Genomic DNA, 13,426 nt, shown 5'->3' with positions numbered 1-13,426 from the left:
CTGTATTCCCAGGAGAAATGGGTTCCTTCTAGGGAAATAGAGATTTCAAAGTTGACTTCTGAGCTGGCCAAAACACAAAGGTTCAGAGGCCAGAGATTATGATTAGTTCAGGCCAGTATACATCTAAGTTTATGTCTGAGTTTAAAAATTCTGAAGTCTCCTTTGTATCTACAATGGAAGGAATAGTTCAGGAGATAAAGACAACTTGTTGCAACTGGGTTCTAAGCTTGGTTCTGATGTCAGCTGTGTGACTTTATTTTTCCCCCATAAGGTTTTATTTATTTCATTAAATTATTTGTCATTTACATGTACAAAAATTTTTTAACATTCATTTTTTTAAAATTTTGGGTTCCAAATTATCTCCTGCCCTCTCTCCTCTTCCCTCTCCTTGAGATGGCAATTTGATATAGATTATACGTGTCAAGTCATGAAAAATATATTTCCATATTAGCCATATTGCAAAAGAAAACACAGACAAAAAAACCCCAAGAAAAATAAAGAAAGTTTAAAAAATATGCTTCAATCTGCATTCAGACTCCATCAGTTCTTTCTCTGGAGGTAGATAGAATTTTTCATCATAAGTTTTTTAGAATTGTCTTGGATCATTGATCAGAATAACTAAGTCATTCGCAGTTGATCAATGTACAATATTGCTGTTACTGTGTACAATGTTTTCCTAGCTCTGCTCACCTCACTTTGCATCCTATAAGTCTTTCCAGGTTTTTATTTTTCTGAAACCATCCTGCTCATCATTTCTTATGGCACAATAGTATTCCATCACAATCATATACAACTTATTCAATCATTCCCCAATTGAAGGGCATCCCCTCAATTTCTTATTCTTTGCCCCCACAAAAAGAGCTTCCTCCCCCCAATATTTTTGCACATATAGGTCCTTTTCTTTTTTTTTCTTTTGTCTTTTTGGGATACAGACCTAATAGTGGTACTGCTGGATCAAAGGTTATCCACAGTTCTGATTACCCTTTGGGCATAATTCCATCTTGCTCTCCAGAATGGTTGTGTCAGTTCATAAGTCCACTAACAGTACATTAGTGCCCCAATTGTTCCACACTCCCTCCAACATTCATCATTTTCTTTTTTTGTGATATTACCCAATCTTCTAGGTGTGTGGTGATATCTCAGGATTGTTTTAATCTACATTTCTCTAATCAATAGTGATTTAGAGCATTTTTTATATGACTATAGATAGCTTGGAATTTTTCTTCTGAAAACTTCCTGCTCATATCCTTTGACCATTTATCAATTGGGGAATGACTCATATTCGTATAAATTTGACTCAGTTCTCTATATATTTGAAAAATGATGCCTTTATCAGAGAAACATACTGTAATTCTCCTCCCGCCAGTTTCCTTTTTTCCTCTTAATCTTGGCTCCCTTGGTTTTGTTTGTGCAAAAACATTAATTTAATATATCAAAATCATCCATTTTACATCCCATAATGCTATCTTTTGTTTTGTCATAAAGTCTTCCCTTATCTGTAGATCTGACAAATAAAATTTTCCTGCTCCCCTAATTTGCTTATAATATCACCTTTCTGTCTAAATCACATACAGATTTTTACCTTATCTTGGTATACAATGTGAAATGTTGCTTTAGACCTAGTGTCTGCCAAATTGCTTTCCAGTTTTCCCAGAAATTTTTGTCAAAGAGTGAGTTCTTGTCCTAAAACCTTGGATCTTTGAGTTTATCAAACACTAGATTACTTTGGTCATTTACTACTGGGTATTGTATATCTAATCTATACTACTAATATACCACACTATCTCTTAGACAGCACTAGATTGTTTGATAATCACTGCTTTGTAACACAGTTTGAGATTTTGTACTGCTAGGCTACCTTCTTTCACATTTATTTTCACTAATTCCCTAGATATTTTTGCTTTTTGTTCTTCCAGATAAATCTTGTTATTGTTGTTTTTAGCTCTATAAAATAATTTTTGGTGGCTTGATTGCTATGACACTAAGTAAATTAATTTACATAGAATTGTCATTTTTATTATACTGGCATACTACTTATGAGTAATTCATATTGCTCTAATTGTTTAAATCTGACTATTTGTGTGAAAAGTGTTTTGTAATTGTGTTTATATGGTTCTTGGGTTTGTCTTGGCGGGTAGACTCTCAAGTGTTTTATATTGTCTGCAGTTATTTTAAATGGAATCTCTCTATTTCTTCCTGCTGGTCTTTGTTGATAAAATATAGAAAGGCTGATGATCTGTGTGGGTTTATTTTGTATTCTGCAACTTTGTTGAAGTTGTTAATTGTTTCAACTATTTTTTTTTGCTTTATTCTCTAGGATTCTCTAAATATACCATCATATTACCTGCAAAGATTAACAGTTTTGTTTTCTCATTAACTATTCTAAATCCTTCAATTTCTTTTTCTTCTCTTAATGCTATAGTTAGCATTTCTAGTGCAATATTGAATAGCAGTGGTGATAATGGACATCCTTGCTTCACCCCTGATCTTCTTGGGAAAGCTTCTAGCTTATCCGTATTACAGATAATGCTTGCTGATGGTTTTAGATAGATACTACATAACACTCTAAGGAAAAGTTCCACTTATTCCTGTGTTTTCTAGTGTTTTTAGTAAGTGTAAATGTTGTATTTTGTCAAAAGCTTTTTCTGTATCTATCAGGATAATCACATGAATTTTATTGTTTTTGTTATTAATATGGTCAATTATGCTCACAGCTTTCTTAATACTGAATCAGCCCTTGCATTCCTGGTATAGCTTCTACCTGGTCATAATTGTGTGTCTAATCTATTCCATTGATCCACAACTTTATTTTCTAGTCTATACTATATTGTTTTGGTAATTCCTGCTTTTTAATGTAATTGGAGATGTGGTAATGCTAGGCCACCCTCTTTCACATTTTTAAGCACTTTCTTTCATGTATTTTTTGTATATTGCTGTAGACTCCTTTCTTGTATTTTATTTAATTTTTTGCATCAATATTCATCAGAGAAATTGGCCTATAATTTTCACTCTCTGTTTTTGCTCTTCCATGGCTTAGATATTAATGTCATATTTTTGTTGTAAAATAAATTTGGTAGGACTTTTTCTTTCCCTATTTTTCTAAATAGTTTATATAGCTTGGAAATTAGCTATTTTTTAAATGTTGAATAGAATTCACTTGTGAATCCATTTGTTCTTAGGGATTTTTTCTTTTCTTTTTTTTTTCAACAAAGGAGTTCATAGATAATTTGTTCAATTCCTTTTTCTAAGATAAGGTTATTTAAGTATTCTATTTCCTCTTATGTTAATGTGGGCAGTTTATATTTTTATAAATATTCATTAATTTCACTTATACTTAGATTTATTGGCACATAATTAGCTCCTAATAATTGTTTTAATTTCATCTTCATTGGTTGTGAATTCACCCTTTTCATTTTTGCTACTAGTAATTTGGGTTTCTTCTTTTTTTAAAATCAAAGTAACCAGTGGTTTATCTATTTTCTTGTTTTTTTTTGTTTTCCCATAAAACCAGTTTCTAGTTTTATTTATTAGTTTAATGGTTTTCTTACTTTCAATTTTATTAATCTCTTCTTTGATTTTCAGGATTTCAAATTTGGTGTTTAATTGGGGATTTTTAATTGCATGCCCAGTTCATTGATCTGTTCTTTCTCTATTTTGTTGATGTAAGCATTTAGAGATAAAATTTTCCCCTAAGTACTGCTTTGGCTATATCCCATAAATATTGATATGTTTTTCATTGTTGTCATTCTCTTTAATGAAATTATGTATTGTTTCTGTGATTTGTTCTTTGACCCATTCATTCTTTAGGATTATTTAGTTTCCAATTAATTTTTAATCTGTTTTCAATTAATTGTAAGCTGTTTCCATGGCCTCTTGTTAAATGTAATTTTTGTTGCATTATGGTCTCTAAATGATGCACTTAATATTTCTGCTTTTCTGCATCTGATTATGGGGTTTTTATGCCCTAGTACATGGCAAATTTTTGTGAAGGTACCATGTGAAACTGAATAAAAGGTAAATTCCTTTCTATTCCCACCCCATATTTTTCTAGAGGTCTATCATATCTAATTTTTTTCTAAAAATCTTATTTACTCCTTAACTTCTTTCTTATCTATTTTATGGTTAGATTTATCTAGTTCTGAGAGGGGAAAGTTGAGGTCATCCACTATTATAGTTTTACTGTCTATTTCTTCCCATAACTCATTTAACTTTTCCTTTAAGAATTTGGATGCTATGCCATTGGGCACATATACTTTTAGTATTAATAATGCGTCATTGTCTATGGTACCTTTTAGCAACATGTAGTTTCCTTGATCATTGTTTTTAATTAGTTTTTTTTTTGCTTTTGCTTTATTTGAGATCATGATTGCTACCCCTTCTTTCTTTTTTTTTACCTCAGCTGAAGCATAATAGATTGTGCTCCAGCCTCTTATTTTTACTTTGTATATGTATCTCTGTTTCAAGTGTGCTTCTTTTTTTCCAATTTATTTATTTATTTTTAGTTTTCAACATTTGCTTCCACAAGATTTTGAGTTTCAAATTTTCTTCCCATTTCTCCCCTCCCCCACCCCATGATGGTGTGCATTCTAATTATCCCTTTCCCAAATCTGCCCTCTCTTCTATCACCCCCCCCACTGCCTTCTCTTATCCCCTTACCCTTCCATTTTCCTGTAGGGTAAGATAGATTTCTATACCCCGTTGCCTGTGTATCTTATTTCCCAGTGCACATAAAAACAATTTTTAACATTCATTTTAAAAACTTTGAGTTCTAAATTCTCTCCCTTCCTCCCTCCCCACCCACCATCATTGAGAAGGCAAGCAATTAAATATAGGTTATATGTGTGTAGTCATGCAAAACACTTCTGTAATAGTCATGGTGTGAAAGACTAACTGTATTTCCCTCCATCCTATCCTACCCCTCATTTATTTTATTCTCTCTTTTTGCCCTGTTCCTCCTTAAAAGTGTCTACTTCTAATTATGCCCTTCCCCAAACTGCCCTCCCTTCTATCACCCCCCTATCTTATCCCCTTCCCCCCTACTTTCCTATAGTGTAAGATAGATTTTTATACCCAATTGAGTATGCATGTTATTCCCTCCTTAAGCCAAATCTGATGATAGTAAAGTTCACTCATTCTCTCTCACCCCTCCTTTCTTCCCCTCCACTGTAAAAGCTTTTTCCTACCTTTTTTATGTAAGATAATTTACCCCATTCTATCTCTCCCTTTCTCCTTCTTCCAGTACGTTCCTCTCTCACCCTTTAATTTTATTTTTTAGATATCATCCCTTCATATTCAACTCACCCTGTGCCCTCTGTCTTTCTGTCTGTCTGTCTGTCTGTCTGTCTATCTATCTATCTATCTATCTATCTATCTATCTATCTATCTATCTATCTATCTATCTATCTATCTATTCCTTCTGACTACCCTAATAATGAAAATGGTCTCATGAGTTGGAAATATCTTTCCATGTAGGAATGTAAATAGTTCAACTTTAACAAGTCCTTTATGATTGCTCTTTCCTGTTCACCTTTTCATGCTTCTCTTTAGTCTTGTATTTGAAAGTCAAATTTTCTATTTAGCTCTGGCTTCTCGAGAATGCATTAAATTCCTCTATCTCGTTGAATGTCAATTTCCCCCTTCATAATTTATACTCAGTTTTGCTGGGTAGATGATTCTTGGTTTTAATACTAGCTCCTTTGACCTCTGGAATATCATATTCCGAAACCTTTGATCCTTAATGTAGAAGCTGCTAAATCTTGTGTCATCCTGATTGTGTTTCCATAATACTTGAATTGTTTATTTCTGGCTGCTTGCAATATTTTCTCCTTGACCTGGGAACTCTGGAATTTGGCTATAATATTCCTGGGAATTTTCCTTTTGGGATCCCTTTTAGGAAGTGATCAGTGGATTCTTTCCATTTGTATTTTACCCTCTGGTTCTAGAATATCAGGGCAGTTTTCCTTGGTAATTTCTTGAAAGATGATGTCTAGGCTCTTTTTTTTTTTTATCATGGCTTTCCAATAATTTTTAAATTCTCTCTCCTGGATCTATTTTCCAGGTCAGTTGTTTTTCCAATGAGATATTTCACATTGTCTTCTATTTTTTCATTCTTTTGGTTTTGTTTTATAATTTCTTGATTTCTCATAAAGTCATTAGCTTCCATTTGCTCCATTCTAATTTTTAAGGAATTTTTTTTCTTCAGTGAGCTTTTGGACCTCTTTTTCCATTTGGCCAATTCTACTTTTTTAAGGCATTCTTCTCCTCATTGGCTTTTTGGACCTCTTTTGCCATTTGGTCTAGTCTATTTTTTAAGGTGTTATTTTCTTCAGGATTTTTTGGGTCTACTTTAGCAACCTATTTACTCATTTTCATGATTTTCTTGCATCACTCTCATTTCTCTTCCCAATTTTTCTTCTACTTCTTTTACTTTATTTTTAAAATCTTTTTTAAGCTTTTCCATGGCCTGAGACCAATTCATATTTTACTTGGAGGCTTTGGATATAGGAGCTTTGATTTTGTTGTCTTCTTCTGATTGTATGTTTTGATATTCCTTGTCACCAAAGTAAGAGTCTATAGTCTGAGTTTTTTCCCACTGTTTGATCATTTCCCCAACCAATTATTTGACTTTTTAACTCTTTGTTAAAGTAGGGCTCTGCTTCCATGGTGGAGGGTGCACTGTCCCAAGCTTCAAGGGTTTTACGCAGCTGTTTTCAGAGATACTTCTAAGGACCTGTAAGTTTTCATTTCTTCCAAGGTGGTGTGATCTAAGAAGAGGTGTTTACTCCTCTTCTGGCCTGTGCTCTGGTCTGTGAGTGACCACCAGCACTCTTTTCTGCCCTGGAACTGTGAGGAGTGTTCCCTCTTTACTACTGCCACAAGCTCTGCTATGCCAGTGCTCCTCCTTACCCCAGGACCACCACCCAGGACTGTGACCCAGATCTAAGCATGGGCAAAGCAACAGAATCCTGCCCCAGTGCTATCAAAGAGATCTCTGTAATCTCCTTCTGATCAGTTGTTTGATCCCCTTATTATGTGTGGGCTGAGAGCTCTGGAAGCAGCCACTGCAACTGCCACTGCAACTGCCGCTGCCACTGCTGCTGCCACCCTGGGGCTGCACTGCACTTTTTTCTCACCCAGGTCCAACAGACCTTTCCCACTGACCTTCTAAGTTGTCTTTAGCATTTGTGGATTGAGAAGTCTGCAAACTGCCACAGCTGCTTGTGATTCAGTCCCCTGAGACCTGCTCTGGTTCATGCCATCATGGCCCATGCTTACCTGCACTTCTCTCCCAGTCTGGTGCAACAGATCTTTCCTGTAGACCATCCAGGTTGTCTGGAGCTGGAGATTTGTTTCACTCTGTCTTTTTGTGGGTTCTGCTGCTCTAGAATTTGTTTAGAGTCATTTTTGCAAGTATTTCAAGGGATTTGAGGAAGAGCTCGAGCAAGTCTCTGCTTTTACTCCACCATCTTGGATCTGCCCCCCCCAAGTGTGTTTCTTGTAAACAACATAATGTTGGGCTGTAGTTTTTAATTTATTCTGCTATGCACTTCTATTTTATGAGTGAGTTCATCCCATTCAACATTCACAGTTATGATAACTAACTGTGTATTTCCCTGCATTCTATTTTTTCCTTATTTATCTCCCCTACCCATTATCCTCAAAAAATCTTTTGCTTCTGACCACTGACTCCCTTAATCTGCCTTCATTTCTATCAGCTGCCCTCTTCTCCCATCTTTTATTCCCTTCTGTTCCTACTTCCCCTTTGGGTGAGATAGGTTTCTATATTTAACTGAGGGTATATTTTATTACTTCTTTGAACCAATTCTGATGAGAGTAAGGTTAAAACACTGCCTGCCATCCTCCCCTCCCTTTTTCCTTCCACTATAAAAGCTTTTCTTTTCACTCCTCTTTTATGTGAGATAATTTCCCTATTTTACCTCTTCCTTCCCCCTTCTCCCAATGCATCCCTCTTTCTCCCCCCCTTAATTTTTTTTTGAAATCATCCCATCATAATCAATTCATACCTGTTCCTTCTTTCTATGTATACTTCATCTGACTGACCTAATAATGATAAAATTCTTAGGAATTACAAGTATCATCTTCCCACATAGGAATACAAAGAGTTTAATCTTATTAAATCCCTTATGATTTCTCTTTCATATTTACCTTTTTATGCTTCTCTTGAGTCTTCTGTTTGAATGTTAAATTGTCTATTCAGCTCTGGTCTTTCTAACAGAAATACTTGAAAGTCCTCTATTTCATTAAATATCCCTTTCCCCCCCCCGAAGGATTATACTCAGTTTTTCTGGGTAGGTTATTCTTGGTTGTAATCTTAACTCCTTTGCCTTCCAGAGTATCATATTACAAGCCCTCTAGCTACAGCTGTAAAGTCAGCAATGATGGTTGTGACCACAGAGAGATGTGGGCAAGCCTAAGGCTGCCAAGTTTGGGGAAAAGGAAATATAGTCAAGGAATAAGAGTAGATAGAAAAAGAGAGATAAGTTGGATGGGAAGAATAGAAGAGAGAGTGGGAATGGAAAGGGAAAGAAAAGATAGAGAAAATATTCCCAACACTGGCCTTGGGCATTAGATACTGTCCAGTGGAAGCTCTGTGATAGGTGTCCAGGTCCTGGGGCTTAACTTAGAGCTAGAAGGCACCTCAGAGATCTTGTTCAACATTCTCCTTGTGCAGATGAGGAAACTGTGACCCAGGGAAATTAAATGACTTACCTAAGATCGCCCAGATAGTAAACACCAGAGGCAGGTCCCAGGTCTTCTGAACCTGAGTCCTCTGACTATAGGGCCAGTACTCTTTTCATTGAATCTCCCCTTCTTGTGTAAGAATAATAAAGCTAGAAGATCAGACCAAATTCCATATTTCATAGTAGAAGAAACTATAGACCAAGAGTTATATGACTTTCCAAAGGTCATATAATTAGTTAATAGCAAATCTGAGACTAGAACCCAGGTATTCAGTGATCTGATCCAATCTTGAGATCTATCTCCTGTATTGGGTTTTCCTTTCCTTCCTCAGCCCAATGAAAACACTCTCTTTTGAACTCCTATTCTACTTACTTTATGTATCACTCTTCTAACATTCATCACATGTAATCAATCCTAGAAAGTTTTTTTTAATTGGTCATGTTTCCCTGATTATGTTATAAATGCATCCATTATTGGGTTCAGATCTCTTACCTCTCTGTACCCCTAGGATCTAGGAGAATGATCTGTATGTATTGGACACTTGCAAAATACTTGATGATGGTGATAATACAAAGACCTCTGTAGCTTCTTTGAATAATACAAATATGAAGAAGACATAGTTCCTGTCCTCCAATAGCTTAGAGTCTAATTAGAGAGGCAAGGTTAATATACATTGAAACAAATAACAATACAAGTTGGTATATAATAAGAGACAAGTGAGTGGCAAAAAAATAAAAACTTTAGGAGTTCAGGAGTTTAAGAGGGAGAGATCATTGAAGTCTGGGATAGTTAGGGAGGGTTTCACAAAGGAGGTAGGCTATGAGTTGGGCCTTGCAAGATAGGTGAGTTTGGAGAGGCAGAAACAGTAGAAGAAAACATGCCTGGTTGGGGCAAGCATGGGGAACAGCATGAAGGGTCAATGCAAAATTTTAGAGAAAGACTTTGCCCCAGAGATTATGAAGAAGACAATTAGGGGATGCATTGAGGATGGAGGTAAGGGAGAAGGGAAGGACAGGGAGATAGGAGTGTGTCCATCCATACCGTTCCTTTTTCAAATTTGTTAGTCCTGTTTTCTGACTTGCCAAGGTACCGCTCCCCTGTGTCTCCAAGGTCTCCATAGATTGTGATGAAGACCTTAGCATCTGTTCCAGCACCAGGTATATTCCCAGTGAAGATCTGCACTGAATACAGAATAACTACACAGACAAACAAAGAGGAAAAAAACATGACTCAGTTCAAGGGAGCTAAATTCATAGGTAGTATCAATGAAACACATAGACTCAAATGATAAGTAGTGAGGATTCAGATATGACCACAGATGTTCCAGCACACAACACTTATGCAAACAGATATATTGACCAGATCCTTTAGAAGACGGATGGAAAGGATTCATATGATGAGCTGAGAACCTTCTGATATAGACAATATAGACATAACACTCCTTTTCCTTTTTGGTTGCTGCATATCTAGATGTAACATCCAGATCCATATCTGATGTAGAAAGCTAGCTATTCAGAAAATGGAGTGCATCCAAAATTTTTTGAAGAAATTTAAGAGACATGGATGATAGATAGCTATCTACTCCACCTTAGTCCCAGTCCTGGATAAAGATGAATCCAAATTCACACATCAAGATTAGCCTGAGAGGGTTGGCCAATGTTAATTCTCACGAGAACTAACTGAAAGTTGCGATATTGCGATCATTAAATCCACATTATAAAATTATTAGTGTTTCTCATTTTCGAGTGACTCCTATCTGAAACAACTCCATTATTGTTCAAGAGATTCAATATAACCAATGCCCCTCTGGCTAAACTTGATAGAAGCCAGAGTTTAGACTCTGGCTGCAATGCAGACAAAACAAGCAGTTCATTGAATTTTTCACTTTCCTGCTGTATTTATTGGCATCATCAAGACATAGACAGCCTTGGGTCTCTAACAGCCATAGGGTGTAACTGGTCTGTCAATGTAAGTATCTTGACTCCATGGAAGGCAAGTCTTTTTGAACCTTGTTCTCAGAATGTGATGCAATGTAACTGGGGCTGTCATTAAATAGCCATATTTCTTTTTCCTCTCTGGGACCTGGAGCATCTAGGAAAACTGATTCAGCTCTTGGGTGCTGAGCAATGTGGATGTGCAATGAAATGTGGCTATTTCTGGATCCCTCCTCCCTCCCTATGCCCACCTTAGGCACTGATCATTAGTGAAAGAATGTTTCCCTAGAAACAGTATAAAGAGCAACACAGTTTTAATAGCGCATTAGTAACATACGATGGTCCCAAGAGGGTTATTCAGGCAGCTTTCCAGGGCACTCTCCTGGGAATTTTAAATGAAAAGGGACACATTCATAGAATTTTATAGCATCTCAAAGTTGGGGACAAAACAAATGTTTGTTGTAACTGAAATTCTAATCTATAAATGATTAGCAACCAGATTCAGGGAGCACTAGAGGTAAAAAAAAAAAAGATTGGTGTGAACATGATGGAAAAGAAAGCCCTCCTGTTCTACAGGCCCAGTAGGATTACAGAGGCCAGAAGCTAGGATTTGGGGTTGTCCTTTCCACTCAGCCATGAGAGCTTCCTCCATAAAACAGAAAAAAACAGGCAGGGGTGGGATTTCCTACTTTTCTGAATGATTTGATCTAGGTAGGCTAATACAAATGATTCAGGCAGGCAAAGTGGTTTGTTTGGGTCTTTAATTGTCTGGTGATTTTGTCTATACCACTGTTGTTCATTCAGAATTTCAAAAAACTTTGGCATCACAGAATGAACTGGATAATTTGTGATATGCTGCATCATTTCCCAAATATCTCCTTTATCAAAGCGTAACCAAGAACATATGAAGAGAAGAGGGAGTGGAAAGAGAAGGGTGTGTGTGTGTGTGTGTGTGTGTGTGTGTATCTGTATGTCTATATCTGTAAGTTTGTGTGTATGGGTATGTTCATGTGTGTGGGTATGTGTATAAGTATGATGAAAATGGACCATAGGTCAATAGATAGATGAACATCCATGACACTAATCAGATTTGATCCAGTGACACTGGTCTATTGACATTGGCTGTTCCACCAATAAGGCACTCCATTTTTTGGCTCTGGGTATTTTTGCTGGCTGTCTCCCACGCCTGGAACATTCTCTTTCCTCAATTCATCCTCCTGATTTCCCTAGCTGCCTATAAGTCCTAGCAAAAAATCTCATCTCTTTTCAGGAAGCTTTTCCTAACCTCTCTTAATTCTAGTGCCTCCCCTTTCTTAATTATTTTTTATTTATCCTGCATATAGCTGTCTGCATATATTTGTTTGTAAGTTATCTCCTCTATTAGACTATGAATTTCCTGAGTGCAGGTACTGTCTTTTGCCTCTTTTGTATCCCCCAAACTAAGCATAGTGCCTGACATGTAGTAGGTGCTTAATAAAAAAATGTTCATTGATTGGTGTAAAATACAATAATATATGAAATGCACTTATAAGAAGGACCTGTGATTTAAGTGCTGCAAACTATAATGTCTCCTTTATAATATAGTATAACTTTAAAAAAAAACCAAATAAACACATCCCCTAATTTACATGTGTTGATGAGCACTGTCTCCTTCAAATAATCACTTTGGGAGACTCTGTAGCCCAGCAGTACTGCCAGTTTTCAGATCCTTTTTGGAACAAACTCTTGAGCCTGTGATAGATTCTCTTATAAATGTGCAATGATGGAAATTAATCATTCTTTGAAGACATTCAATTTTTTAGAAATAGCTGAAAGTCATTTAGAGCCCAGTTTGGAGGAATAAGATTAGTCATCACGTTGGATAAACCTGTTTTTAGTCAAAAAAACAGGCATTGTTGTCAAGTGATAAGATTGATTTTTTGATGTGTCTTATATACTGCAAGAATGGATGAACTTATTGGAAAAGTTGGAAGAGCAACTGGAGAGTGGACGATGATGATGATGATGATGACGATGACGATGATAGGGCAAGATAAAGGGAGAGGAAAACAATAAAACATCAAGAAGTCAAGGGGAAAAGATTTTAGGGAACACTCATAGATAGGGCAGGGAGGAAAGATGAGGTGCTCACATAAGAAATAGAAAAAATTCAAAGTCATGGAATGTTGCGGAGTCATTTCAGACATAGCCAACTTTTCATGACCACATTTGGAGTTTTCTTGGAAAAGATATTGGAATGGTTCGCCATTTCCTTCTCCAGCTTATTTTACAGATGAGGAAAATGAAGCAAACAAGGTTAAGTGGCTTACACAGGGTCACACAGCTAGTAAGTGGCTGAGGCTGGATTTGAACTCATGAGGTGAGTCTTTCTGATTCCAAGCCCAATGCTCTATCTGATGTGCTATCTAGTGGCTAAAGTCATAGAAATGAAAGAAGAAAGTTTCAAGAAGTGGTTGGTTGACACTGCAAATGTGATACAGAGATCAAAGAAGATGAGGGATAAGAAAAGTTGCCTGGCTCACATTGACCTTGAACTCATGCCTTGGCTTTCTTAGGAGCAGGCACTAACTTCTGATAAAGGTGATTTTTCTCTAAATGTAAAAGTGCCCTAACCATAACATTCAGGATACTCACTATGCTTGAAGACATATGGCTGAATTAGAATAGCAACTAGGGACAGTGAGATGAAAAAGGATTAAGTTCTTCAGATCAGAAGAAAAATGGATTGAAATAAATCTGTCCTCCTCATCTTTACCCTACCTATCCAATGGCTTGGCCATCTCCAGTGG

The 13,426-nt window shown here is 36.4% G+C and overlaps 1 protein-coding gene across 1 annotated transcript in view; it reads right to left on the bottom strand.

The window, feature by feature from the left end:
- The window catches only part of LOXHD1 (lipoxygenase homology PLAT domains 1), a 280,858-nt gene that overhangs the window by 82,810 nt on the left and 184,622 nt on the right, over positions 1–13,426 (bottom strand). The window contains 1 exon segment of the mRNA XM_078151940.1: positions 9,745–9,899. Coding sequence (XP_078008066.1) covers positions 9,745–9,899 — 155 coding nt within the window.

This window comes from Phascolarctos cinereus, unplaced genomic scaffold, assembly GCF_003287225.1.
Source record: "Phascolarctos cinereus isolate Bilbo 61053 unplaced genomic scaffold, phaCin_HiC Scaffold_4;HRSCAF=312, whole genome shotgun sequence".
Lineage (NCBI taxonomy): Eukaryota > Metazoa > Chordata > Mammalia > Diprotodontia > Phascolarctidae > Phascolarctos > Phascolarctos cinereus.
This window is presented reverse-complemented; position numbering and strand designations above follow the sequence as displayed.